This window comes from Mobula birostris, chromosome 3 (assembly GCF_030028105.1).
Source record: "Mobula birostris isolate sMobBir1 chromosome 3, sMobBir1.hap1, whole genome shotgun sequence".
Lineage (NCBI taxonomy): Eukaryota > Metazoa > Chordata > Chondrichthyes > Myliobatiformes > Myliobatidae > Mobula > Mobula birostris.
The window spans coordinates 179,055,478-179,083,469 of NC_092372.1; the positions used below are offsets into that span (position 1 = coordinate 179,055,478).

Genomic DNA, 27,992 nt, shown 5'->3' on the forward strand with positions numbered 1-27,992 from the left:
ATTGTGTCAGCAAAAGTAATTTATTTTGTATCATACAAATAACTAAGTGGGCACCTTCAAAACTACAGATTTTTTAATGTAAAAGAAAATTCAAAAGCTAAACTAATTAAAGAATATTATCTCATGCATCCCTCGAGGCACCAAGAATTACAATTTTCTTTAATCTGCTTTCAATAAAGCTGATAGAAGAGAAACTTCAACAAATAGTTACTTTTATGCAGTTCTTTCTCACTACAAAATTATTTATTGATACAATAATGCTGTTGTTCTGACAAATCTGTGGTAAGATAAATCTGGTAAAATTGATTGGACATGACTGATTAAAGAAACCTCATCAATAATGCAGATAAATTATTCCATTTTAATTAGATTTTTTTCCTTTTTTGTTTTACAGACTGATTAATTTTCAGGTTTAATTCTCTAATATTGCAGTTATAGCATATAGCTACAATCTGTGAGTAATGAAGTCATCAGTGCTATAAAAGAATGGACAAAATGGAGCTCTGCTCACTGAGCAAAGACAAAGTCAAAGTCAAGTTTATTGTCATATGCACAAGTACATTAGTGCACAGGTGCGAAGAAAATCTTACAGCTTCATCACAGACACATGGCATCATATAAGGAGCATTAACAAGCAAATGTCCAGTAACATGTAATCTCTTTCCATATATTAAACATCAAACCATCTTAAGTTATATTGGAACTGGTATCAAACTAAAGCCATGAACAATTTCTACTCAGTATGGTCTAGAATTGTGATTTTGTGGATCTGTAAACCTCTGAATAAAATCAGTGTTGTTTCCAGATCATTATTGGGAAACTGCATATGTATTCCTTATGCTTTTAAATAAAATCTCTGTAGAGATTAGTGAATATGACAAGGCATGATGGAGTTTAGTTTGTACAATGATCAACAAAATTTAATATGTGGGTGAACAGCTTTATATTTTTAGTTAAAACTTCACAGGGCCAAGTATCACATTCTTGCAGTCAACTTCAAAATATATCAGAGTTAAAGAATATTATATAATTAGAAGGGACAGTGGGATATTGTGAAGAGCATGGAGAAATTATTTATATTGGCATAGGAATAGAAAATGATGCAAGTAGTCAACATGTCAGGCAGCATCTGTGGAGTGAGAAGCAAAATTAACATTTCAGGTTGCTAAATTTCATCATGAATAGAGTTATGTAGCTGTTATTAAGAAAAGAAATGGATGGCTTTGGTTTGTTGACAAAGAACATTTTCATCTCTTTGTGACTTGTATTTTGTGCTGCAGTGGTATAGTTGTAAATCCATGAATGAAAACTAATCTTGTTCAAACAAATAGTTTTGTTAAAGAGGTATGGGTAAATGGTAATTAGGAGGTAACCAAGAAATAAATCTGTAGGATAATCAAATGTATTTGAAGAAATTGGAAAAGAAATTATTGAAAGCAATGGATTTAGATTTTGACAGTGAACTTAATTTTGAATTAAAGAATCATGAAACAAAAGATAGCTTAGAGAAATGACAAATTAAGAAATAGAGGTTTTTTTCAAGTCTTCTTATCATTGTAAAGTCATTATATAAATCTGTGTTCACTACTATGGAGTTCATGTTAAGGATCAAACAATATAGTAGTTTTAAAATCTAAAGTTATATTGGAACTGGTATCAAACTAAAGCCGTTAACAATTTCTACTTAGTATGGTCTACTTTAGTATGGTTATCATTGGCTTATGATAGCCAATGTGTTCTTTACTTTTAAAGGTGATGCAGTGGAGGATCTCTCTCCAAAAGACTCATTCTTAACAGGGTAGTTTATGGAAAGAAATAATTACATTTAAGTGTTACACTGCATTTTCATCATATGTTCTATATTCATTGGCTATGACAGATTCAATAATATGACCAAAATTGCTATCTGGTATGAGCCCAGAATGTGAATATAATTGCACAGTAGTCTCCTTTAGGTAATGAACATGTTTATTTCTACCCTGTACAAAATATATGCATAATACTATTCAGGAAGGGCTTAATTAGCAGCTCCTACTGATTATCATAAGAAATTAATTTTATGTACATGCCATTCAGAAGATTCAATTTCTTGTACTATTGATAAATGTCATTTTGGTGATTATGTTGTCATTTTATTTTTGTTAACATGAGCGCTAGTTTTCATGTTCTCACAATGAAAATAATTTACTGAGTATAATAATCAGGATGATTGTTTATAACCTATAATTTTGTTAATTAGTTCCCCAAATTTGCAAACATTTAGACATTTGGAATATTTTATCATTTTAATCAATTTAGAGAGGTGACAAATCAGATGTGTTTGTGACTGAAAATCTTTGATTACGTTACCGTGAGTAAATCAAAATTATAGGCTATAAAAATAAATCTGCCATTGTTTACCTTTCAAGAACAGTAAAATTAAATGATTCAAACTGACTTGAGTAATATTTTGTATATGTCCCCTTTGTCCTTTTCTACCCACCTGCAGTTTCAGATATTGTGGAACAGCTCACCATGATTCTATTATCAATCCAGCAAAGGACAAAATATCTACTTCCATCATCCACTATGCTATCTCTGGTGTCCCTCAGAAATCCATCATTGATCTCCTCATTTTTCTCATCGACTTGCTGAGTCTCAGAATCATCAACCAGGTGCATTTTTTTTTGTAGAAATAATACACTCGTTACTTAAATTGCCAGGTTGTTTATTTAACAAGTATCACTGGACAAATGAATTTTATTCCAAGTAAACACTGGAAAGACAGAAATCATTGTTTCACTTCCTATCATGCCACTAACTCCAGCCTTCTCCTTGGAAACTGTCTGTAAATAAACAATTTGTTTACAACCTTCATGCCAAATTAGACCATATTGAAATTAGTCTTCATGTTTGCATCAATGAGACCACCTATTTCCACTTCAGTACAATTGCCCAACTTCACCCTTTTGCTCTTGAAGTCGTCCTTTGCTCCTGAAGTCATCACCCATAACCTTGTTACTTTCAGATTTCATTATATCAATGCACCCCTGGATGGCATTTTTGATACTACTTTCCATAATTTTGAAGTCACCTAAAATTCTGCTGTTTGTGTCCAAACTAGGCCTTATTCCCCAATTATGCCCGTCACTATCTATGCAATCTTCTATGGTCTTATCAGTTCCTACAATTTTGGCCTTTTGCTCAGTCCTGATTTTAATTACCTCAGCAGTGACAGATATACCTTCAGCTACAAGCTTCTCAAGCTCTGTTATTTCCTCCTGAGAAACACTCCTTCCATTAATATGTTGCTTTAGGTCCACTACTTGGGTAAATATTTAGTCATTCACCCTAACTTCCTTGCTTGTTTCAACATTTTTTACAAAATATTTTCATGAATAACCTCGAGTTGTGTTTTATAACAAATATGCTAGACAGGGATGTATTGCCTCACCGGAATTATTTAATATCTATAGTGAAATGATTCTCAGAGAAATAGAAGACCTAGAAGGGATAAAAATTGGAGGTGTTAACATCAACAATATGCAGACGATACCACCCTAATAGCAAGTGCTGCAGAAGACCTACAAATCCTCCTAGACAAAGTAGTACAAACAAGTGCAGATTTTGGTCTAACCATGAACTGTAAAAAAACTAAATATATGGTAATATCAAAACAGCAGGATACTCCCAACTGCCAATTGTACATCGGTAACCAAGGGATTGAACAAAAGACCAGCTTTAATTACCTTGGTAGCTTTATATCACGAGATGCTAGAAGTAAAATAGAAATAAAAAAAATTGCCATTGCCAAAACCAACTTACAAAAAAAAAAAATGAAACCCATTTTTACCAACAGACATTTTTATAACAACAAGGTTTAGGCTACTAAAATGTTACATCTGGTCAATCTTGCTGTATGCTTCCAAAACATGGACTATAACACCAGAACTCCAAAGAAACTTGGAAGCAACAAAAATGTGGTTTCTTAGAAGAATGCTGAAAATATCATATAGAGTTAGGGTAACTAATGAGACAGTACTCCAATGTGTCCATACAAAGATCTTTAATGAGAACTTTAAATGAGAAAACTTAAATTCCTGGGCCATATCATCAGAAAGGGAGAAATAGAATGCCTTACATTACAAGGCCGTATGCCTGGGAAACACGGAAGAGGAAGGCAAAGAAGAAAATATATGGACACTGTGAAAGAACTAACAGATCTAAGTGTGCGAGATATCATTGATGCTGCGTGGGATCATTTGATGTGGAAAGCCATGATCGCCAAACGTGTAGCACGCTAGGTACATGAAGATGATGCTAGTTAAGTTGATATTTTTGTTATTGTAAGTTACTTTGATGTGATTTTCCAGTCAATAAATTAACTGATTATGGCATTAATGAAGTCTAATTGTCCAGGAGTGTCCAATTACAGATACCTTAGAGCAACATGGTCTAATATTCCAGACAACACTTCCTCAGTATTAACATCTGATACATGTCTGACATGGAAATCATACCAGAGATATAAACACAGTCCAAAATGGAAAATGCTTGGTTAAGTTCCCAGATGACATGAAACAACTTGGAAATGGTTGATAATGGTTTTTGCTTGGGAACAAGTTTTTTTTTCCCCCCAATTGTGTATTGCTGAAATAAACAGTACATCACAATGGAATTTCTGGATGGACATTTTTCATATGTTTTACATCAAAGCTTTTGTTATTTGCTAATGCTCTACTAAAAACCACATTTTAAAGGCATGATAGAATCACAGAAGTCTCCAAAGAGGCCAAGATATCTTCCCAGTTTCACTTTGTATTTTTATAGGTTACAGAGCACCATGTGCTCTTCCAAATAGCTTCAGCCTTTATCACTTTGTCAGTGAGTTCCAGACAAAAGCATAGTTCCAGAAATAAGGTTACAATACTGGAAATTGATGACATATTACCAGAAATGAGTGAATTTAGTCTTTTGATCATTTGATTCCAACCGTCACAAAAAGAGCATGCCATTAAATGGAGTTTAAATTAATTTATCTTCCTTATAAAACAAAAACTGAATATAAACACAAGAAATTCTGCAGATGCTGGTAATCCAAAGCAACACACAAGATACTGGAGGAACTCAGCACGTCAGACTACATTTATAAAAATGTTTTGGGCCAACACCCTTCTTCAGGACTGAGAAGCAAAGGAGAAGGTGCCAGAATAAAAAGGTGGGGGGGGGGGGGGTGCAAAGGGAAGGAGCCTAGTTGGAACGTGATAGATGAAGCCAGGTAGGTAGGAGAGGTCAAGGGCTAAAGGAGGAGGAATGTGATAGGAGAGGAGAGTGGACCTGAGGAAAAAGTAAGGAGGGGGGGAACCAGGGGAAGTGACAGGCAGGTGAGAGGAGGTAAAAGGTTGGTGGGGGTGGGTTTGGAATAGAGGAAGATCGGGGTGGGAGATGGGAATTTTTTTACTGGAAGAAGAAATCGATATTCAAGACAGAGTATACTTGAATTAGCGCACTGCTCAGTCAAGTTTTTGAGTCAGACAGAGGCTTTTTCAACAGAACCAAAATATAATGTTGATATATTCTTACTATAGATATTGTATGTCTACCAAGTTCTCTATTTCCCTTTTTACATGCATTTTTCATTTTAAACATTCCCTCTTTTAAATAATTCAATTATACATTAAATAAATGTATATAAATGATTGTTCCATCCAAAAACAATGTTATTCAGAAGTTTCTTTTTTTTTTAAAATATTTAACTAAAAGTCAAATGCAATGAAATGTCCAAACAATGCTCTGAATTTATTTATGATAATTGCTATTTTGCACTTTTTATAGAAACAGAACTTTTCTTATTCTTCATCTCCTTTGTCCCATTTTTCAGTACTTCATCTCTTATGAAAACACTTTTTTCTTGAAGAGCAAGAGAGGATAATGAATCTTCTAAGAACTGTGGCGGTGTACTTTCTATTGTAACCAAACGAGCCCAGAAACCCTGATGCAAAAGTAAAAAACATATGTTCATTACTTGAACTCCTACTGTACTCTGCTGTCAATAAAGTTTGAATTGAAAATAAAACTAAATTGCACTGAAACCACCCAATGACGCACATGTTAAGATTTCTTTAAGCAGATTCAACGAAGTTTCTTTGAAGATTTTCAGGCTATTTTATACTTGGTAAATTTACCCTTCTATATACTTCTTAAAACAACTATGAATGGCTTCACATTATTTTTTATATTTATTTGATATCTTTTAACAAAAATAAAAATATGGGTATTCCCTAAAATATTAAGCAGGTTTGATGGTAATCATGGAAAGAACATGTTGGTTAGCTAATCAATTATGGACACATTTTTTCTGAACTTTAATAGCTGTGGAGTGAACAAAGGGTTCTACTATTTCACTTGACAGAGGGGAAGAATACAATCTGTCTGAAATATATTGAGGGAACAGGCTAACCAGCTCTCTTGATTAACACATCAATCACCTCTAAATAGTCATTCTCTGCAATTGGCATGACATGGCTACAGTGTGTAACATCTTCTAAATGCACTGCATTTGGTTTCTTATGAGTGACAGTAACTGCAAATGTAGCAGCCTCTACTGACAGGAAGGACAACAGGCATATGGAAAACTGTCAACTGCAGTGCTCCTCCATTTTGCATGCCAACCTGATTATCCAAAGTTCCATTATCCAAAAACTATTCAATTATGGATACAGAGCTTTGACTAGCAGCCAATCCTGACATCGGAAGTTTGGAGAGAAACGAACTTCATTCAGGTCCACTGCCTGAGGATAAAAGGCAGGAGCAGTTCACAGCAGCATAATAGAGCTTTGACCAGTGGCCAATCAGCATTTGAGATTAATTAGTAAGAGCAAATTAAAGCAAGGCAGGCGCAAGCGCAATGGCCATGGTCTGAGTGGACATATAGTGGTGATCTTAAGGCTTTAGCTCTTCGAGGCTTCACTCAGGGAAAGCAAAGCTCAAGTTTTTTTTCCTTCTTTTATATCTGCTCAGCAAGGTAATATCTGCTCAGTAGGAAAGTGCAATGCTCCTCTTGCAGGATGTGGGAAGGCAGAGAGACCTTCAGTATCCTTGACCACTATAACTGCAAGAAGTGCTTCCAGCTGCAGCTTCTAGCAAACTGTGGAGCTGGAACTGGAACTGGATGAACTGAAGTAATTACACCCAAGGTGCAGGACACAGGAAACTGGGTGGCTGTCAGGAAGGGGAAAGGGGTTAAAGAGCCAGTGCAGAGTCACCCTGACACCATCCCCCTCAACACCTCAACAGGTATAATAGTTTGGATACTGTTGGGGTGGGGGGGGGGGTGGAGGATGACCTAAAAGAGGAAAGTCAGGATGGTCAGATTCTGGCACTGAGTCTGCCTCTGTGACTCAGATGGGAAGGGGGGGGGGGGAAAAAAAAAAAAAAAAAAGGTACGCTGTAGTGATAAGGGATTTGTTAGGTAAGGGAATGGATGGGAGGTTTTGTGGATAAGAATGATATTTCTGGTTGATATGTTGCCTCTCAGGTGCCAGGATCTGGGATATCTTAGATCCAGTCTTCAGCATTCTTAAGTGGGAGCATGAACAGCCAGAAGTCATGGTCCATGTATGTACCAATGACATAGGGAGGACAAGCATACCAAAAGTTTCTTCAGATACATAAAGTGTAAAACAGAGGATATTGGATTTCTGGAAAATGATGCTGGAAAGGTAATAATGGGGGACAATGAAATAACAGATGAACTGAATAAATATTTTACATCAGTTCACTGTGGAAGGCACTAGCTGTATGGTGGAAGTTCCAGGTGTCAGAGGGCATGAAGTGTGTGAGGTTATCATAACTAGAGAGAAGGTTCTTAGGAAACTGAAAGGTCTGAAGGTAGACAAGTCATTTGGACTAGATGGTGTACACCACAGTGGTCTGAAAGAAGTGGAGGCATTAGTAATGATCTTTCAAGAATCACTAGAATCTGGAATGGTTCCAGAAGACTGGAAAATTGCAAATGTCACTCCACTCTTCAAGAAGGGATGGAGGCAGAAGAAAGGAAACTATAAGCCAGTTAGTCTGACCTCAGTGGTTGGGAAGATGTTGGAGAAGATTATTAATGATGAGATCGCAGGGTATTTGGAGGCACATGACAAAATAGACCATAGTCAGCATGGTTTCCTCAAGGAAAAATCTTGCTTGACAAATCTGTTGGAATTCTTCAAAGAAACAACAAGCAGGATAGACAAAGGAGAATTGGTTGATGTTGTACACTTGGATTTTCGGATGGCCTTTGACAAGGTGCCATGCATGAGGCTGCTTAACAAGCTACAAGCACGTGGTATTACAGGAAAGGTTCTAGCATGGATAAAGCAGTGGCTGATTGGCAGGAAGCAAAGACTGGAAATAAATGGTGCTTTTTCTGGTTGGCTCCCAGTGACTAGTGGAGTTCCACAGGGGTCTGTCTTGGGACCAATTTTTTTCATGTTATATGTTAATGATTTGGATGAAGGAATTGATGGCTTTGTTGTAAATTTTGCAGACGATATGAAGATAGGTGGAGGGGAAGGTAGTTTTGAGGAAGTAGAGGGGCTTCAGAAGGATGTAGACAGATTAGGAAAATGGGCAAAGAAATGTCAGATGAAATATAGTGTCAGGAAGTGAATGGTCATGCACTTTGGTTGACCATTTTCTAAATAGACAGAAAATACAAAGAAACTGAGACACAAAGGGACTTGGGAGTCCTTGTGCAGGATTTCCTAAAGATCAATTCACAGGTTGTCACAAATGGAAGATTCTACAAGGAATTGGGAAGGTTCCCAGGGGGTGTGCAGGTCTCTGCGCACCACAGATAGTTCTGAGAAGTGCCCCCACATATGTAATGAACTGAAGTTAATGAAAAATAGAAAAACTTGCATATAATAATAAATATCTCAATCATGTATTAAAGAGTGGATTCATCAGCATCAGAGTGAAGATATGCTACTTAATGATATTCTTATCATGAAGCAAGTAAGGATCTATCACAAGAAACTGATAACTGAATGCAGTTGTGAATATTCAGCAGGCTAGTTGCAGAAACTGAAAAAAGGCATGGTATTAAATTTTTCAAGACTTGTCTTGATAATGCATCCACTGATCATGAACCAGCACAGAGATTCATTGATCTTGACAAACTGCTCATTGCTAATGAAAATCTAACATGCTCAAGGGCTGCATTAGTACACACAGAATCTGTGAGGTGTAACACAAATATATCTTACCGGTAGCACATAAATTCAGAGTCAGAAATGATGGTGATCCTAAGATATCTCATTATATACTCCAAAATCCCCAAAAATCCAACATCATAAATACTTCTGGCCACTAGCATCTGGGATCCTCAACCTGTATATCATTGGTCCTTCATTAGCAATTATTCTGTATTCTGGAATGATCACCCAAAAGCATTATGGGGGCACTTTCATTAGAAGTACTACAGAGATTCAAAGTGTCAATTCACCTCCAGTTTCTGGAAGGCAACTATGGATGAGGAATAAATGCAGGTCCAGCCAGCAACATTTAGAGCCCCAAAAAGTGAAAAACTATCTACACCCAGAGTTGAAATTCATATGTTTTATGCACATGCTCCAGCAGAGATACATGCTACTTCTTCTACAAGTATCCAACCTTCAACTATGAGGCAGAATGCTTGAAGACACAATGCAACATACTATACATATTAACACAATTCTCTCTCTTATGTTAGAGAAGGTGCATATAACAGCATTCCCTAGCAGTAGTCTGGTAGCAATATATTGCCATTTCTAAGTTTAAGCCACAGTCAGATCATCCAGAGATCTGTGTCTATAAAGAAGGTGGCTAATGAATGATCAAAGATCATTGAAAATGGTGCTTAAAGTTAATTCTCTTCCTCAATTCCACTCAATTGTCACCATAATTTCTCTTCTGCTTTTAAGATTTAGGTTATTTAAATATACCTATGCAAATTCAATCCACAGATATTATAGATTCCAGAATCTGTGAAGTCTTTAAGAATGTTATAACAATCTAGCAATCCATTCTGCAGCACATTACATGGGCTGTTGATGTTCCACTTTGGGGAAGTGAAAGGAGCTGCTGTATTTTCTCAAGATCACAGTGCTGTACTGCAATAGCTCCCCTTCAGCTGCTTGTTCAATCTGAAACCAAGGCTTCAAATCACCTGCAACTTCCTCAAAGACCATCTACCAGTGAGCATTCCATAGAATTACAGGGATAGGAAAGATAGTCAGTAGGCAGCTGGGTAGAAAAAGGTTCAATGTTGTATGTCATAATTATATAGTTCAACCTTCCCTGGGAACTTTACCTGACTTCCTTATAAAATAGTCTGCTTCCAGAAGTTGACTATATTTTGACAAGCTCTTTGGAACTTCCATAGTTCAGTATGTCCATATCTCTAATATTGGGGTTAGTTTCACAATAATATTCCCTTTCAGAGGAAGATGAAAGAGCAGTAGAAGGATAGCAAGCTGAAGAACTTAATAACTGCCAACTTTCTTTTTTCTGAGTTCTTAATATCAACCTGCTGGTAAGGGCCATTGGAATCCTAAACCATCTCACACACTGTGGATGAAATAGAACAGACAAGACGACACTTCGGTGGCACAGCCCCTGTCCGGTAGCGAAAGACTTTGATTACCTCTAAATATACTGGACATTCAAAAAGATCAATAAATCAATTACAATGTTCAAAACTATAAATTTTAATTTTAAAAGGAGTCACATTTAAACAATTGAAAGCATTAAAGAAAACACAATTAATTCAAAAAAGTAACCTGCCTTAAATGTGCCTTATTCATAGCTGGTCTTCTACATTAAAATGTAAAGACAGCTCCTTTTCTGTATATCCAGGGTAGATTCAGCAAGATTGTGTTCTACTGCTATGTTTCAAAGTCAAATGGCAGCCAGAAGTAGGCAAGTGAAGCTTGGCCAGCAAAGTTTGGGATTTCCACATATTTTGCATATAGGCATTAGTAACTTCAAAATGCTTATAGGGAGTAAGTGCAGCACAAAATTACTGAAATGTTATAGTGGCTGCCACTTCAACTCATCTGTGGAAACAGCTTAAATTCCTCTGTAATACCCTGGTTAAGATTTTTACTGCTAATACTGTTGTGGGCATTTCATTCTGTAGCTTTCTGTAGAAGCAGTGTGTCCTACTGATAGTGTTTGTGTTTCAGTTTCAGTTAAAGGGGCTGTGATGTTCAGCTTAAGAAAGTGTCATATGGGGGGGGGGGGGGGGTGCTGGGAGTGGACCCAAATTCAAGACACAGACACTGAAGTACTAGGAACAGGACAAGGATTCCAAGCCAGAGACTGGCCAGGGACCCAGAACCCGGGTCTTGATTTGGGCTCAGACCCCAGATCTAGGTGAGGACAAAATGTGGCTACAGGATGGGGCATGGCTACAGGACAGGGCATGAGACTCCTGGACAGGACAAGGGAACTCCAGCCCAGGACAAAGAATCTCCAGCACCAGGCTGGGCGAGGCACAAGGACAGGCCAAGGCATGAAGCTCTGTCTTGGTCTTGGGAGACAGGAATGTAGGACACAGAGCCGTGGTCTTGGGAGACAGGAACACAGGACACAGAGCCAGGACCCCTCCTTGGGAACAGGACATAGGGTCAGGACTCATACACAGAATGCTGACCATGACGAGACAGTTCTCAACACAAGGTAGCAGCAAACAGCCAGGCCTACCTAGCAAAGGTGTGGACACAGAGACAGTTCCAAATACTAGGTAGCAGCAAATGGCCAGACTTACCTAGCAAAGGCATGGACACAGTGACAGTTCCAAGCAACAATAGACAGTTTCTTATCTAGTCACAGCAAGGCTCCAGTCTTCCTCCAGCAGTAGAACTTGATGGTGAGAATAAGCAAGGCTTCAGACAAAAGGTAGCAGGCAAGAGCTACAGAAGGAAGGAGAAGGGAACAGTCCAGCAAATGAAGCTGAACCAAGGAGCTATTTATGTAACCAGCCCAAAATGTGAATCAGATGCCTCAATTAGAGCACCCAACAGAATAAGGGAAAACCAGAAAACCTGGAATAAGGAGCAATGGACCAGAACGTGAACCAAAATGCGGACTTCACGGACTGGACCATGACAGAAAGCTGTGTCAGCCAATCAGGATGTTGGAATGGGAGTAGGTTCTAGAGAAAGCTGGGCGGAAGGGTTTGTGACGGACACTGGTGGGCGGGAGATGGAAAGAGGAAAAGATCCGGAGGGACAGCCTTAGGATTCCATCCAACAGGAAGATGCAATTTGAAGGAGTCCAAGATGGGAAGTCCTACCAGTGATTGGTGATGAGAAGTTAGCACCATATTTAGACTCATTTAATTATAAAGGGCCCTTTCATTTTTTTCTCTTTTTTCCTCCTAATAACTGTACAATATTATTAAACTGAAATTAGTAAATACACTTTCTTTATAATTGTATGTGATGTACGATTTGTTATTTTTGCTAACAGATAATTGCAGTACTTACACAGTATTCACTCAGATCAGGATACCATTAGTTGAAACATCCCAACTTTTTGGTCTGGTGAGACCCACATCATACCTACACTGGACAAACATTGTTTGACAAAGGTGGCTTTCTCACCACTGAGTCCAGTGGCTGTTAGCAGAACTGGCTAACGAGCTAAGTTTCTATACAAGCCCGGTGAGGGGGCTACACCTCTCTTTATTGTCTTTTTTTCCTCCTTTTTCAAGTTGGATGGGGCTTTATTGAGGTCCACGATCTGCACTGGCACTCAGAACTGCATTTTTTTACAGTGGCTGAGTTACTGCTCCTGGGACTCACTGGCCAGCAGCTTTCCAACATTCTCCAAGCACGGCTTGGAAGATGGTGGCTCCAGCTTTAGATTCAGTACATTGGAAGAGTTAAACTGTTGAATACCTGGTTCAGAAGTTCATTAATTGAAGTATACAGGACAATGAGTATATTTGATGATCTCTCCATATTTAATCTATTTCATCTGAAGAATCAACTCAAGACAAAGAAGTCCATCTTAAGCTTGAAAGAAATTCAGTTACGAGTGAAATCAAGAGGTGATTTTTCCATACAAATGGAAGGGAGCTTTGTAATTCTCGCTCCACAAACAAAGTGAATTTCAGGTTGCTATGCTTAGAATCTTAAGTATGAGTGGAAAGATATGGATCTAAGTGAGGCCAGTGGAGCTGAAGTACTGTTAGAGTGACTGTTGGGTTTAGGACATGTACATTTAGCAGTTGATTTTGGCTACCAGTCCTCACATCTGAAAATGTATTGTGGATTTAATTTGGAGTGCAGCTCTAACAATGGGTTCCTAAAAGCAGTGAATCCCAGACCAGACAACGCTGATTAAAATTCATTTGGACGTCTGTGGTATGGATACGACCCAGGAGGTGTGAAGGTTGTATGTGGTTTCAAAGAAAGCATTGTCTACATTGTAAATATGGAGTTGCCCTTTGATGTTTGGCACATAAAATATCAAGCCCCATGTTGGGCCAGCAGACCTATTGACCGAAAGTGCCTCCATATGATGCCTGCTGTACGTCGTTCTGCTGAATAAAGAAGCTGCTTTGTATCAACCAGTCATTTTTCCGGTGACTTCATTCACGCAACAATCATACAATCAGTAACCGTGTGGATTTCTACTCCGGTGCTCCGGTTTTCCCTCACATTCCAAAGATGATGTATGAGTTAGGGTTAGTAAGTTAGTCAAGGGTTAGTCATGCTATGTTGGTGCTGGAAGCATGGTTAGTAAGTTGTGGTCAAGCTATGTTGGTGCTGGAAGCACAGTGACACTTGAGGGCTGCCTCCAGCACACCTTGAACTGTGTTGGTTGTTGATGCAAGCAATGCATTTCACTGTACGTTTCAATATACATATGACAAGTAAAGGTAATCAATCTTTATCTTTAAAATTAGGTGTGGAAGGTAATATTAATGGAATTGTGAATAAGAACAGGATACAAGGAAATAATTGCTACAGCTCTACACACCATCTGTATAAATCTGGAGAAGAAGGATGCTTATCTGAGAATGCTGTTCTTGGACTACAGTTCAGCATTCAACACCTAATTCCCCCCAGGCTTGACAAAACGCTTAGAGACCACCCTGCCTTGTGCAGCTGGATTGTGGACTTCCTGTCAGATCGCCGGCAGGTGGGAAGAGTGGTCTCTCTCACTTCTGCCACTCTGACCCTCAACACAGGTGCCCCTCAGGGCTGTGTCCTAAGCCCCCTCCTTTACTCTCTGTATACCCATGACTGTGTCGCCACCCACAGCTCCAATCTGCTAATTAAATTTGCTGATGATACTATGTTGATTGGCCTAATCTCAGATAATAACAAGGCAACCTACAGAGAAGAAGTCATTACCCTGACACAGTGGTGTCAAGGAAACAACCTCTCCCTCAACGCCGCAAAAACAAAGGAGCTGGTTGTGGCCTACAGGAGGAATGGAGATAGGCTAACCCCTATTGACATCAATGGACCTGGGGTTGAGAGGATAAATAGCTTTAAGTTCCTCGGCATACACATCACTGAGGATCTCACGTTCTCTGTACATACCGGCTGTGCGGTGAAAAAAGCAGAACAGTGCCTCTTTCACCTCAGATGGTTGAAGAGGTTTGGTATGGGCCCCCAAATCTTAAGGACTTTCTACAGGGGCACAATTGAGAGCATCCTGGCTGGCTGCATCACTGTCTGGTATGGGAACTGTACTTCCCTCACTCACAGGACTAGGTAGAGAGTGGTGCGGACAGCCCAGCACATCTCTAGTTGTGAACTTCCCACTATTCAGGACATTTACAGAGACAGGTGTTTAAAAAGGGCCCGAAGGATTATTGGGGACCCGGGTCACCCCAACCACAAACTGTTCCAGCTGCTACCATCTGGGAAATGGTACTGCAGCATAAAAGCCAGGACCAACAGGCTCCGGAACAGCTTCTTCCACCAGGTCATCAGACTGATTAATTCACACTGATACAATTGTATTTCTATGCTATATTGACTGTCCTGTTGTACATACTATTTATTACAAATTACTATAAATTGCACATTTAAATGGAAACATAATGTAAAGATTTTTACTCATGTATGTGAAGGATATACGTAATAAAGTCAATTCAAATTGTGGAATGGGATTGATAGGATGCTCTCAGAGCTGGCATTGACACGATGGACTGAATTACCTTATTTCAGGCCTCTGAAAGTATAAAAAAGTGCATGCTAGCAATATAGAATGGCATAATGTAATTTATAACTGCCTGTTAATCTACAGCCTGTTTACATAGAACACAGAACATAGAATAGTACAGCACAGTACAGGCTCTTTGGCCCTCATTGTTATGCCGACCCTCAAACCCTGCCTTTCATATAACTTTCACTATAAATATAAATTTCACTAGTGAAAGTTACTCGTATAAATTCCACTAGTGTATCTACCTCTACCACTGACTCAGGCAGTGTATTCCACCAACCACTCTCCGAGTAAAAAAACCTTCCTCTAATATCCTCCTTGAACTTCCCACCTGGTACATTACCTGGTACCATTCTTTAATTAGCTATGTATGTACCTATAATAGAAATCAAGGTAAGATGATAATAATTGTCTGTCTCTGATGCATCTTGGCATCCTGTTATTCCACTTCATTTTTAACTAAATAAAAAATAAGTAAAAGGGAATACAATTGTGAAATCAGTCACTGGAGATATAGATGTGGGTGCACTGAACCATGGAAGTGCCAAAACACTTGACAAAAAGATTGGCCAGACTATTTTACCTGAAGCAGGATTTTTTTTTAAGAAATCAAAGAAAAGTTCCCAGTAAAGGTTCAAATTTTACAATAGTGCTCTTTACAGTAGTTTTACAAAGTACACATTCGGGGAGCTGCAGATCCATTTCATGTAGGTGGATGAAAGGGGGCATTATATTGATATAAGCACCAGAATTTTGTATTTATTTGAGCCAGTCATTAAATGAATGATATTAGTGTATTTAGCTACTGATTAGTGGGAATTTTATGTCCCAGCACAAACAGGATCAGAAAATGAGACAGAAGGAAATATGACATAAAAGTACAATTTATCTAACAAGTAGACAAAAGTCATTATACAGGCATATCTCACTGGAAGATATAGTCATTCACTCTATGCCTCCCCATTAGAATTGATGGACAATGATATACAGTATATGGTAGTTAGTTATTACTTAGAAGTTAAATTGATAACTGCCATATTTGTTAGGGCATGTGGCCAAGTGGTTAAGGCGTTCGTCTAGTTACCTCAAGGTCGTTAGTTTGAGCCTCAGCTGTGGCAACGTGTTTGTGCCCTTGAGCAAGGCATTTAATCATACATTGCTCTAGTCTGTGCGAGGAGTGGCACCCCACGCAGACTTCCAATCTGCGCCTTGTAAGGCATGAAAATGCCCCACGCAGGCCTCTCATGGTCTGAGTTGGCGTTCCCTCCCTCCCCATAGTTGTTAGCATATAAAAAAACGAGAATGCTGAAAATATTTAGCACATTGGCAACATCTGTGAAGACAGAAAAATGTTTCAGATCAATGGGCTTTCTTGTATGGTAATTACCTACCGTTGTTTGTAAACCTGCAATTTCCGGCCGGTGGAAAATGAAACCATGCCCTTTTTTTCTGACCCTGGAAGATTGGATGGCCTTATCTTGAAGCTTTTTAGCTTTCTAAAATTAGAAAGAATAATCTAAAATACTATTTGATAGAAGATTGCAAAACAATTATTCATTTAAATGCAATTCATTACTGTATCAATAAATAATATGTATACAAGATTTCTTTAAAATTGAAGTATAAATGAGGAAAAATTGGAATAAAGGCTGACAAATAGAGTGTAATGTTTGAATACATAAAATTATTCATTTCTGAAGGTAGAACAGAAGAACAGAGTATTATTGAAACAAAAAAATGCAGAAAGCTGTAAATACCATCAAACAAAGTGAAGCAGGAATGGGTAAGACCATTGAAACAATGACCATTACAACTTTGATCTTCCTACTTAAGGTAAAGTATTAATTCACTGGAAGCATTTCAGAGAAGGTTCATTAGGATGATTCTAGGATGGAGGGTTTTCCTGAGAGAAAAAATTAAACCATTGTGTTGCTCTTCATTGGGCTCTAGAAAACTGAGAAGCAACTGCAAAAATCATTGAAGGAGATAGATAGGACAAACGTGTTGGGAAAAGAGAACAAACATGTCTTAGATTAACAGGATATCCTTTTGAGAATAAGAAGAGGAAGAAAATTTTCTCTCAGAATGTTGTGAATTCTTTGGACCTCCTTGTCCCAGAGATTTGAGGAGGAAGAGTCCTTGGGTATCTTTAAGACTGAGGTAGGTAGACTTCTAATCAGTAAGGGGATCAAGAATTATTGGAAAAGAGCAGGAAGTGGACTTGAAGAATGTTGAGTCAACCATGATCTTAATGAATGGCAGAGTATGCTTGAAAGGCTGAATGGCCTGCTCTTGTTCCTTATCATTTTAAGGTTTATGATGCAGGGTATGAACTTCGTTGATTTTGATCACAAATGAGAGCAAAACAGAGAATCTGCAATTTAAACACTGTTGCTCAGTTTCTAAATCCATATCCTTCCAAAGTAGTATGACATGGAATTTTTTCCTTTAAGCAAATGAGAGAAATCAATAACAAAATAACTACAGGTTAATAAATTAAAGGACTGAAGCAATAAAGTCAGGGTTGTAAGTACTTAGTGTAGTAAATTCCACAGTTTTAAGCAGCTAAGAAGAATTAAACCAATCAAATTCACATTTGAGATTCTAACTTTGACATAATTCAGTTAATAGAATAATGAACAGATAAGCCAAATGAGGAATTAGTTTTTAAATAAGATTTTACTTACTAAATAGAACAATACTTGCCTTCAAGTTTTCATAGTTTGATGTTCTAGCCACATATTCATTCCATGATTTCAAGGACAATTCTCTCTGTTTGAAATTATGTTGTATCTTTTAAAAACAAAAAAATAAATAGAACCAGAAAAATAGGAACTGAAATATGAAAAATTCAATTTGTTAATATGGTCCTATTACTATTTACAAGTCCACTATGAAATTTCTTAAAAACTGAGCACCAATTAGTCATCATGTAGTCAAATGAGGCTCAAGTAAACTTGTAATAGAAAAGGACCACAGTGTTGAAATGCTCATTTAAGATCATTGTATTGAAGATGGAAGATTTACTCTCGATATAACCTTTTGTACAACTGACCTTAAAATAATATGAATACTAAAATTTAGACTTTTCCTGATCTTTCCTGTCATAAAATGCATAGAATGAATGAACAGGTAAAGCACAGGTAAAAGATTCTTTACAAAATCATGTTTGTCAAGGGTTAACCAAATGATTGGAGCACACTTACTATATGATTAGTCCCTTCTACCACGTAACTATGCCACGTAATCAAGAGTAAACTCATGGTGCAACAATCTCTTAATAACGATAAGCAATCAACATAATACTTTCTTCAAAATGTATCTACTAAATGTTTACCAATATCAACCAAACTTAAGACTTACAGATATTATTGTTTCAAGGGCAAATAAAGAGGGGATTGAGATTGATGTCTTTCTACATTGTGTGCTTCAAACTGAAATCCAAATTAATCAGCAGAGGAAATGATAAAAAAACAGCTTATGTAGAGGAAGTGATATTCACACAAAATGAACGGTACCTTTATTGGCCAAAACACTCCCCACCTAGCATCCACAGGCTGTCAAACTTAACTATTGAAACAAAATTCAAATAATCTTTGGCAAAAGAAGGATATTCTCAGAGACTAGTCTTGAAAACAGTCTTACTACACAGCCTTTAACGACTCTCACTTCAGAAATGTCATTCTTGATGACAGACGTGCTCTTGGTAATGTCTAATGGGAAGAGAGTTGAGATATGGTTTGGGAGTAATCTTTGTGTGGCCCACGATGAATCCTACGTCACTATGTCCAGCAGTATCTGTTGCATTCAGGTACCTCAATGTTTCATTCCTTTTCTCCCTCAATAGTTATCATCTTAAGGCCATAGATTGCCACAGCTACTGAGAGACAGTTACCAAATATATGAACTCTCATTTGGTACTCCAGAATCTTGCTGTCCAGTGGGCAGTCATAAAACCACATATATCTGATGTAGTCTCAATGATCTTTTCACACTAGGAAGCTGTTAAACATTTGTTCTATGTCTGCCGTCACTGCAACAGACTCAGTTCTGAAGTGCATGAGGACCCTGAGCAGGCAATTGTTGAGGTCTGGACCCCATTAGAGCACAGTGTTCAGTGATATACCTTTAAATTGCGCACTTGAATCAAAGACAACTTGTATTTGTGCAGGTTTCTAGGGTGGTAAACACCTAGGTTGAGTAAATATCAGCTTTCTTTGCTGTGGAGAGAAGAAAGGAAGTGGAGCTATCCAATTGTTTGGCTTGTATTTGTTAAACTGTTTGTTCAGGATTCAAAAGGAGACCTCGTCTTTGATGGAAGGTGCCATCCTGTAATTAGCTTCTGAGTGACAGAAGACCTACGTGCTTAAATCTGATTGAGCAGAGGGGCTTGGTTTGCATACCTACAATCATCTCTTTCATACAGATTCTACTCTCACAGTGTCTAAAATGATTTGGGCATCCCTTCTCCAGGATATTAGCTTTAAATATGAATCCCCTGGGAAAAAGAAAGGAATGACGCAGATAGAAAGAAAGTTTAGCAACCATATTAATTAATCAAAAATAAACTTTTCTGCCCATATAAGGCAAAAAAAATTAAGGCCGACAGATTCACAACCTCCGATCAAACGGAGATAGTTAAAAATTACGATTAAGATGTTGAAGGTGAAAATTGATCCAGATAACTCTGGGCATCCAATGGAGATTCAAAGAAACGGAGGGCTCCATCCAACGTACGAATCCTTAAACGTGCTGGGTAAAGCAGCACTGGTTTTAAATCCATCTTGTAGAGTTCCGACATCACAGATCTGTAACGAACCCGTTGATCCCGACTTTGTTTGCTGAAATCCTCCACGAACCGGAAATGAAGATCCAAAAAATCAATGTAACCTTTAGATCGAACGAATCGAAACAGTTTCTCCTTGTCTTGAAAGTAATGAAAATGTAAGATGACATGTCGAGGTTTATCTGACTTAGACGAGTATGATGGAACTCTGTGAACACGGTCCAATAACGGTGGTTGGTCAGGAAATACAGTAGGAAATGCATCTTTTAAAAGTTGAGAAAAAAACTTCATAGGGTTGTCAGATTCAGCAGTTTCACGCACACCAATCATTTGAAGATTCTGCCGTCGCATTCTGGATTCTAAGTCAGAGTTTTTAAAGGTCAGAAAGGCAAGTTTTTTCTTCATTATAGTAATTGTTTCACAGGATATGTCTTCTATGCTAGATACTCCCATTACCACTGATGAGATTAAGAATGTTATTTCCTCTATGAACCTGGGGAAAGCTCCTGGCCCTGATGGGTTTACCGCAGAATTTTATAAATGTTTTGCACCTTCATTAATCCCTTGGTTCTGTAGGGTTTTCGAGGCTTCATTTAAACTTGGTAAACTTCCGGAATCTTTCAATAGAGCGTCAATCTCTCTAATATTAAAGAAGGATAAAGATCCTGCTCAATGTGCATCTTATAGACCAATATCTTTATTAAATGTTGATTCTAAAATTTTTTCTAAATTATTAGCAAACAGATTAGAAAAAGTACTTCCTTTTATTATTTCGGAAGACCAAACGGGTTTTATTAAAGGGCGTTACTCTTTTTGTAACATTTGCACACTGTTAAATATTGTTTATACCCCTTCACAAAATGTTCCTGAGTGTGTTATCTCTTTAGATGCTGAGAAAGCTTTTGATAGAGTAGAATGGCCTTACTTATTTAAGGTGCTTGAAATGTTTAATTTTAGCTCGAAATTTATATCCTGGATCAAACTGTTATATCATTCTCCTGTGGCCTCGGTCCGTCCTAACTCTTTAACCTCACCTTTTTTCCCTCTTTTTCGAGGTACTCGACAAGGTTGTCCTCTTAGTCCTTTATTATTCGATATTGCATTAGAACCTCTTGCAATTGCCATTCGAGAATCTCCAAATATTACTGGGATAACTCGGGGCTTAAAATCCCAGAAAATATCACTCTATGCTGATGATTTACTTTTATATATTTCTAATCCTCAAAAATCCATCCCTGCTGTTTTAGATTTATTAGCACAATTTAGTCTTTTTCAGGTTATAAAATAAATCTTAGTAAGAGTGAACTTTTCCCGATTAATAAACAACTTCCCTTATATCATAACTTTCCGTTTAAATTGATTAATAATTATTTTTCATATCTTGGGATTAAAATTACTTGTAAACACAAAGATTTATTTAAGATTAATTTTTTACCCTTAATTGACCATATTATTCAACCTTCATCTAAATGGTTTCCATTATATTTAACTTTGATTGGTCGTATTAATGCAGTTAAGATGTTTTTTCTGCCAAAATTTTTATATATATTTCAGGCATTACTGATTTTTGTTCCAAAATCTTTTTTTGATAAAGTTGACTCAAAAATGTCTTCATTTATTTGGCAAAATAAAAACCCGACACTGGGTAAAATACATTTACAGAAAGCTAAGAGAGATGGAGGTTTAGCATTACCTAACTTTAGATTCTATTATTGGGCAATTAATATTCGACATATGAAATTTTGGTTACTTGACCAGGATATACTATCCATTCCTAAATGGGTAGCATTGGAATTACAATCTGTTCAGGGTTATACACTTGGCTCTATTTTAGGTTCCTCTCTTCCTTTTGATTTGAAACGCCTCAAACAGGTCTCTAACCCAATAGTTAAATATACCTTACGTATTTGGTTTCAATTCAGAAAATTTTTTGATCTTAACCAATTTGGGCTAGCAATTCCTATTTTAGGTAACATATTTTTTCCTCCCTCTTTCACAGATCGTGCTTTTCAAATTTGGAAGACTAAGGGTATTTCACGGTTTTTGGATTTATTTTTAGATGGTTCCCTTATGTCTTTTGAACAATTATCTAATAAATATAATTTATCAAGAATACATTTTTTTAGATATCTACAAGTTAGAAATTTCCTAAGTACTATACTTTCTTTCTTTCCAATGCTTCCTCCTACATATATTTTAGATACTATAATTAACCTTAATCCATGTCAGAAAGGTGCATCGGCTATGATTTATAATATTATTATGAAACTTAGGAAAGCTCCATTTGATAAGATTAGGGTAGATTGGGAACAGGAATTGGGTTCTATCATTTCCGTGGATGACTGGGGGCAGATTTTACAATTAGTCAATACTTCCTCTATCTGTGCTAAACATTCCCTAATTCAATTTAAAGTTGTTCATAGAGCACATATGTCCAAAGATAAATTAGCTCGTTTTTATCCTCATATTAATCCTTTTCGTGATGGATGTCCGGGGCAGATAGCCTCTTTAACTCATATGTTTTGGTCTTGCCCTACTCTGGAAACTTTTTGGAGAGACATTTTTAATATTATCTCAAAGGTATTGAATATAGATATCTCTCCTCACCCTATTACTGCTATCTTTGGATTACCTAAAATTTCCAGTAATCTTTCTCCTTCAGCCCATAGAATGATTGCATTTCTTACTTTAATGGTGAAAAGATGTATCTTACAACATTGGAAAGAGCTTAATGCTCCAACTACCTTTTTTTGGTTTTCTCAGACGATATTATGCTTGAATTTGGAGAAAATTAGAAGCAATCTCTATGATTCCTCACTTAAATTTGAACAGACCTGGAGATCTTTTATTCAATATTTTCATTTAATGTAATTTTTTTTTCTTCTCTTTTTTGCTCCATATTTATATTCCCTTCTTGTTTTTTTTTAACTGTTTTTAATGGAGGTCGGGTTTGAGGACGTGATTTTAAGTTCTTTAACTCTACTTGGTTCCAAGTTAGCCCATTGCTTTGCTTTGCTTTTAGTTTAGTTGCACGGTGGGTTTTTTTTCCTTTTCTCTATTGACATATATATAAAAATTAGTATACTATTATGTTACCTTATTATGTTATGTTTAAATGACATTGTTTGTATCAATTTTTTATCTGTATTAATATCTCCTGTAATTTTATTATATTCTAACAGTGTATTAGTGCCTATATGGCTTACCTTTTTATATACTTATTCAATAAAAAGATTTAAAAAGAAAGAAAGCTTTAAATGTGCTGTTGGTAGGCTGCTGAGCACCAGTGAGGCAGACTCCACCCACTATGACACAAACGAGCAACACACATAAAAGTTGCTGGTGAACGCAGCAGGCCAGGCAGCATCTATCGGAAGAGGTACAGTTGACGTTTCGGGCCGAGACCCTTCGTCAGGACTAACTGAAAGAAGAGCTAGTAAGAGATTTGAAAGTGGGAGGGGGAGGGGGAGATCCGAAATGATAGGAGAAGACAGAAGGGGGAGGGATGGAGCCAAGAGCTGGACAGTTGATTGGCAAAAGGAATATGAGAGGGTCATGGGATAGAAGGCCCAGGGAGAAAGAGAAGGGGGAGGGGAGGAAAAACCCAGAGGATGGGCAAGGGGTATAGTGAGAGGGACAGAGGGAGAAAAAGGAGAGAGAGAAAAAGAATGTGTGTATAAATAATGGATGGGGTACGAGGGGGAGGTGGGGCATCAGCGGAAGTTTGAGAAGTCAATATTCATGCCATCAGGTTGGAGGTTACCCAGACGGAATATAATGTGTTCTTCCTCCAACCTGAGTGTGGCTTCATCTTTACAGTAGAGGAGGCCGTGGATAGACACATCAGAACGGGAATGGGACGTGGAATTAAAATGTGTGGCCACTGGGAGATCCTGCTTCCTCTGGCGGACAGAGCGTAGGTGTTCAGCAAAGCGGTCTCCCAGTCTGCGTCAGGTCTCGCCAATATGTAGAAGGCCACATCGGGAGCACCAGATCCAGTATTTCACCCCAGCCAACTCACAGGTGAAGCGTCGCCTCACCCGGAAGGACTGTCTGGGGCCCCGAATGCTGGTGAGGGAGGAAGTGTAAGGGCATTTGTAGCACTTGTTCCGCTTACAAGGATAAGTGTCAGGAGGGAGATTGGTTGGGAGGGATGGGGGGGACGAATGGACAAGGGAGTCGCGTAGGGAGCGATCCGTGCAGAAAGCAGAGAGAGGGGGAGGGAAAGATGTGCTTAGTGGTGGGATCCCGTTGGAGGTGGCGGAAGTTATGGAGAATAATATGTTGGACCCAGAGGCTGGTGGGGTGGTAGGTGAGGACAAGGGGAACCCTATTCCTAGTGGGGTGGCGGGAGGATGGGGTGAGAGCAGAAGTGCGTGAAATGGGGGAGATGCGTTTAAGAGTAGAGTTGATGGTGGAGGAAGGAAGCCTTTTTCTTTAAAAAAGGACATCTCCCTCGTCCTGGAATGAAAAGCCTCATCCTGAGAGCAGATGTGGTGGAGACAAAGGAATTGCGAGAAGGGGATGGCATTTTTGCAAGAGACAGGGTGAGAAGAGGAATAGTCCAGATAGCTGTGAGAGTCAGTAGGCTTATAGTAGACAACTTCTCTAACTTCCGCTGATGCACCACCTCCCCCTCGTACCCCATCCGTTATTTATTTATATACACACATTCTTTTTCTCTCTCTCCTTTTTCTCCCTCCGTCCCTCTCACTATACCCCTTGCCCATCCTCTGGGTTTTTTTTCCCCTCCTCCTTTTCCTTCTTCCTAAGCCTCCTGTCCCATGATCCTCTCATATCCCTTTTGCCTATCAACTGTCCAGCTCTTGGCTCCATACCTCCCCCTCCTGTCTTCCCCTATCATTTTGGATCTCCCCCTCCCCCTCTCAAATTTCTTACTAGCTCTTCTTTCAGTTAGTCCTGATGAAGGGTCTCAGCCCGAAACGTCGACTGTACCCCTTCCGATAGATGCTGCCTGGCCTGCTGCGTTCACCAGCAACTTTTATGTGTGTTGCTTGAAATTCCAGCATCTGCAGATTTCCTCGTGATGACACAAACCAGGTCCAGTTATTGGGCATAAGGTGCATTGTGCCAACCATTGCGCTGCGCACATGCCTTATGTGCACGGATGGTGTCTCTGCCAAGCAACAGGAGAATCTCAGCAGAAGAGTCAGGTGGAGGAATCTTGTCAGCTATGTCCTTAAGATGTGAACAACTGTGTGCACCTTCAGGAATTGGGATTACATCTCTGTTGTTTGGAATATGGTCATACTCAATGAGGGTTGGCAAGAGTAAGCAGACTTTCCTTCCTATTGACTCCATGTTAAATCCACTCCGTCAACTTCTAATCTTCCAGAACAAGTCTTTAGAGTGTATGGGGAAACAGAACTTTGAATATTGAATTTGACCAAGAATGTCAACTTTGTCGAAGGCACACTGCTTTGATCTCCTAATATCACATATGCCTTATCATTTGCTCAGGATGTCCTTTCAGGTTGTCGTTGGTCAGACATATTTTACAGCAGGATTTGCCTCAGAAGCCTTTCCTGCATACCTGTGTGCGAGGGGAAGTAGCTCCATCTGGCTCCCTGCCCTGCTCTGCTGCAGCTGTGCTGGAACCAGTAGGAGCCCAAGGTCCTGGCCTTAATGAAGTACTGACATGTGCTCATCACTGTTGCACTCAATGCAGCGTATGATAGCTTTACAGACTTTTGCTTTGTGCTCTGTTAAAACACAATATTTGAAACTCTTTTAGAAAGTGCCTCTAGAATGCAAGCAGTTATTCTCTGAACCCTCTGCATCTCCTTAAGGGTGAGATTTTGCTGAAGACCTCTCTTTGAATGAGGTGCTGCTGGAAGTTGAGAGCACAAACCTTGGGTTATTTTGCATTTCTGCGTGGTGGCAGATGATGTCCATAATGAATGGAAATGGCAGGTAGTGGACATAATGCTTCATTTTATACTTAAACCCTTCAGTTGTCCACTGTACTTGCATGTTGGTCAGTATTTTCTCCCCTTATAGGATTTATCCTCGCTGTATCTAAGAAACTCAGTCCTCATAAGTAACACTCATTTTCTTATGGCTTGCAGAATGCAAGCTTCAGTAGCTTCTATGGTTCTTTATGGGAGTGCTTTGGAAAGTTATTGAGTCTGCTGAAAAGAGATTCTTGAATTGCCTATGGAGGGCCATAGCATTTGTCCAGCCTCTGTCACAGAATTTGGTAAACCCTTAACTGGATTATTAATATGCACTGCTCTAATCCTGTTTGCATGCTGCAGTGACTTCCCACCAAGCCACTTACAGAGAAAGTCCAGCTCTTCACTAGGTTTGAGACTTAGTCCTTCCATGGCATTGAAAAATTTGACTTCCAAGACAGGTAACTGGCAGACTGGTTATCAAACAGTTATAGCCCTGCTATGACTAGGTCTTGACAAGCCAGATACCAAGTGAAAATAATGCACCTGCAGTTCCTGAATGAGGGCATTGTGGAGACTGCTTTACCACATGTGCTTCCTGGGATGGATGGAATTTCAGGGTGTCCATGCCTGTGCAGATAAGGTTAGCATCAGTCGCAACTCTTGACTGAAGTCTTTGCTATGATGAGACTGCAGAATGTGGTGTTGTTGGTCTTTGCTGCTGTCATAACTTGGATTACAAAAAAGGCAAACAAGAGAAAATCTGCAGATGCCAAACAACCCACAGAAAATGATGGAGGAACTCAACAGGCCAGGCAGCATCTATGGAAAACAGTACAGTTGACGTTTCGGGCTGAGACCCTTCAGCAGGACTGAAAGCATGTTGGTTGTGTGGTGCAGACAGCTTCTCCTTGTAGAGATGGAGCACTATCTAAGTCAGCTCCTGCTTCATATACCTTTGCCTCTGCTAATGCAGCCTCAGCTTCACAAACCTACTTGAATGGTCTTAAATGTAGCATCTATTTGTGCTTCCTTCATCCCTATACGAGCGTTCTCCATATCAATGCAGGCTTTCTCCATTTGTATCTCACCCTCGCACTTAGCATAAGCCACTCTCATTCTTGCAGCTTCAGCTTGTGCAGGCTCATGCTGCATCTGTGGTAATTGTGGATTCATCCAAGCATCGTGACAATGCAATAGACGTGTCACATTCTGACCTGACTTCCAGCTCTTGGCAATCTTCATTGCTTGGGTCGGAAGCAGACATTATCATGTACAGTACTGCATTCAGATGCATCTTCAATCTGCAGGTGATGCCTCTGAAGACAAGCTATTTTTTCACTCTACTGCCCAGGTAGTGTGGATGTACAAAGCTATGCAGCAAGTTAAACACCTTTGCAAAAATCACTCAAAATGGAAGCTTCCTTCAGGGATTTTAATATGACCTTACATGCGAGAAGATATTGCTGTTTTAAGGCAAATAAAATATGCAAGGAGATAGATGTCTTTCCATTGTGTGCTTCAAAATGAAATCCAAATTAACCCATGCAGGTAATGATATAAAAAACAGCTTAAGTAGAGGAAGTGATGTACATACAAAATGAACTGTGCCTCTATCGGTTTAATTCTAGATCAGCTTGGTTAATCAAAGCCAGTCTTGATCTCAATTGTTCATCCACGGGAAAACCATTTGTTTCCTCCCTGCCATATTAGAAATCTCTCACTACAAATTGTGCATGATCCATCACAAATATCTGACTGAACATTGTGTGAGGATCACAAACAAGAGAAAATCTGCAGATGTTGGAAATCTGAGCGACACACACAAAATGCTGGAGGAACTCAGCTGGCCAGGCAGCATCTATGGAAAAAAGTACAGTTGACGTTTTGGGCCAAATTGTGTGAAGACGCATGATTCCTGCCTCCTAAACCAAACTCTCAATTGCCATCTCAACCATGGTCAAAGATCCTAAGATAGTCAAAGGAAATACTAGAAAGACACAATGAAAAGTTTTAGAGAAAATGGATGTAGACACTACAAGGCCATGAATTCTAAGCAGTGCTATATCTTCGATCAGGTAGTAAAT

At 38.7% G+C, this 27,992-nt stretch overlaps 1 protein-coding gene across 3 annotated transcripts in view; it reads right to left on the reverse strand.

Annotated features, from left to right (window-relative positions):
* Positions 1-516: 516 nt before the first annotated feature.
* LOC140195457 (cilia- and flagella-associated protein 69-like) overlaps positions 517-27,992 on the reverse strand; it is a 174,505-nt gene continuing 147,029 nt past the window's right edge. For 2 of the 3 annotated variants that reach the window (XM_072253775.1, XM_072253773.1), the window contains 3 exons: positions 17,911-17,997; positions 16,596-16,700; positions 517-5,971 (listed from right to left, as the gene is read on the reverse strand). In XM_072253775.1, coding sequence (XP_072109876.1) covers positions 5,795-5,971; positions 16,596-16,700; positions 17,911-17,997 — 369 coding nt within the window. In that variant the 3' untranslated portion in view covers positions 517-5,794. The remainder of the gene's footprint in view (positions 5,972-16,595; positions 16,701-17,910; positions 17,998-27,992) is intronic. The other variant, XM_072253774.1, reaches the window with a different exon arrangement.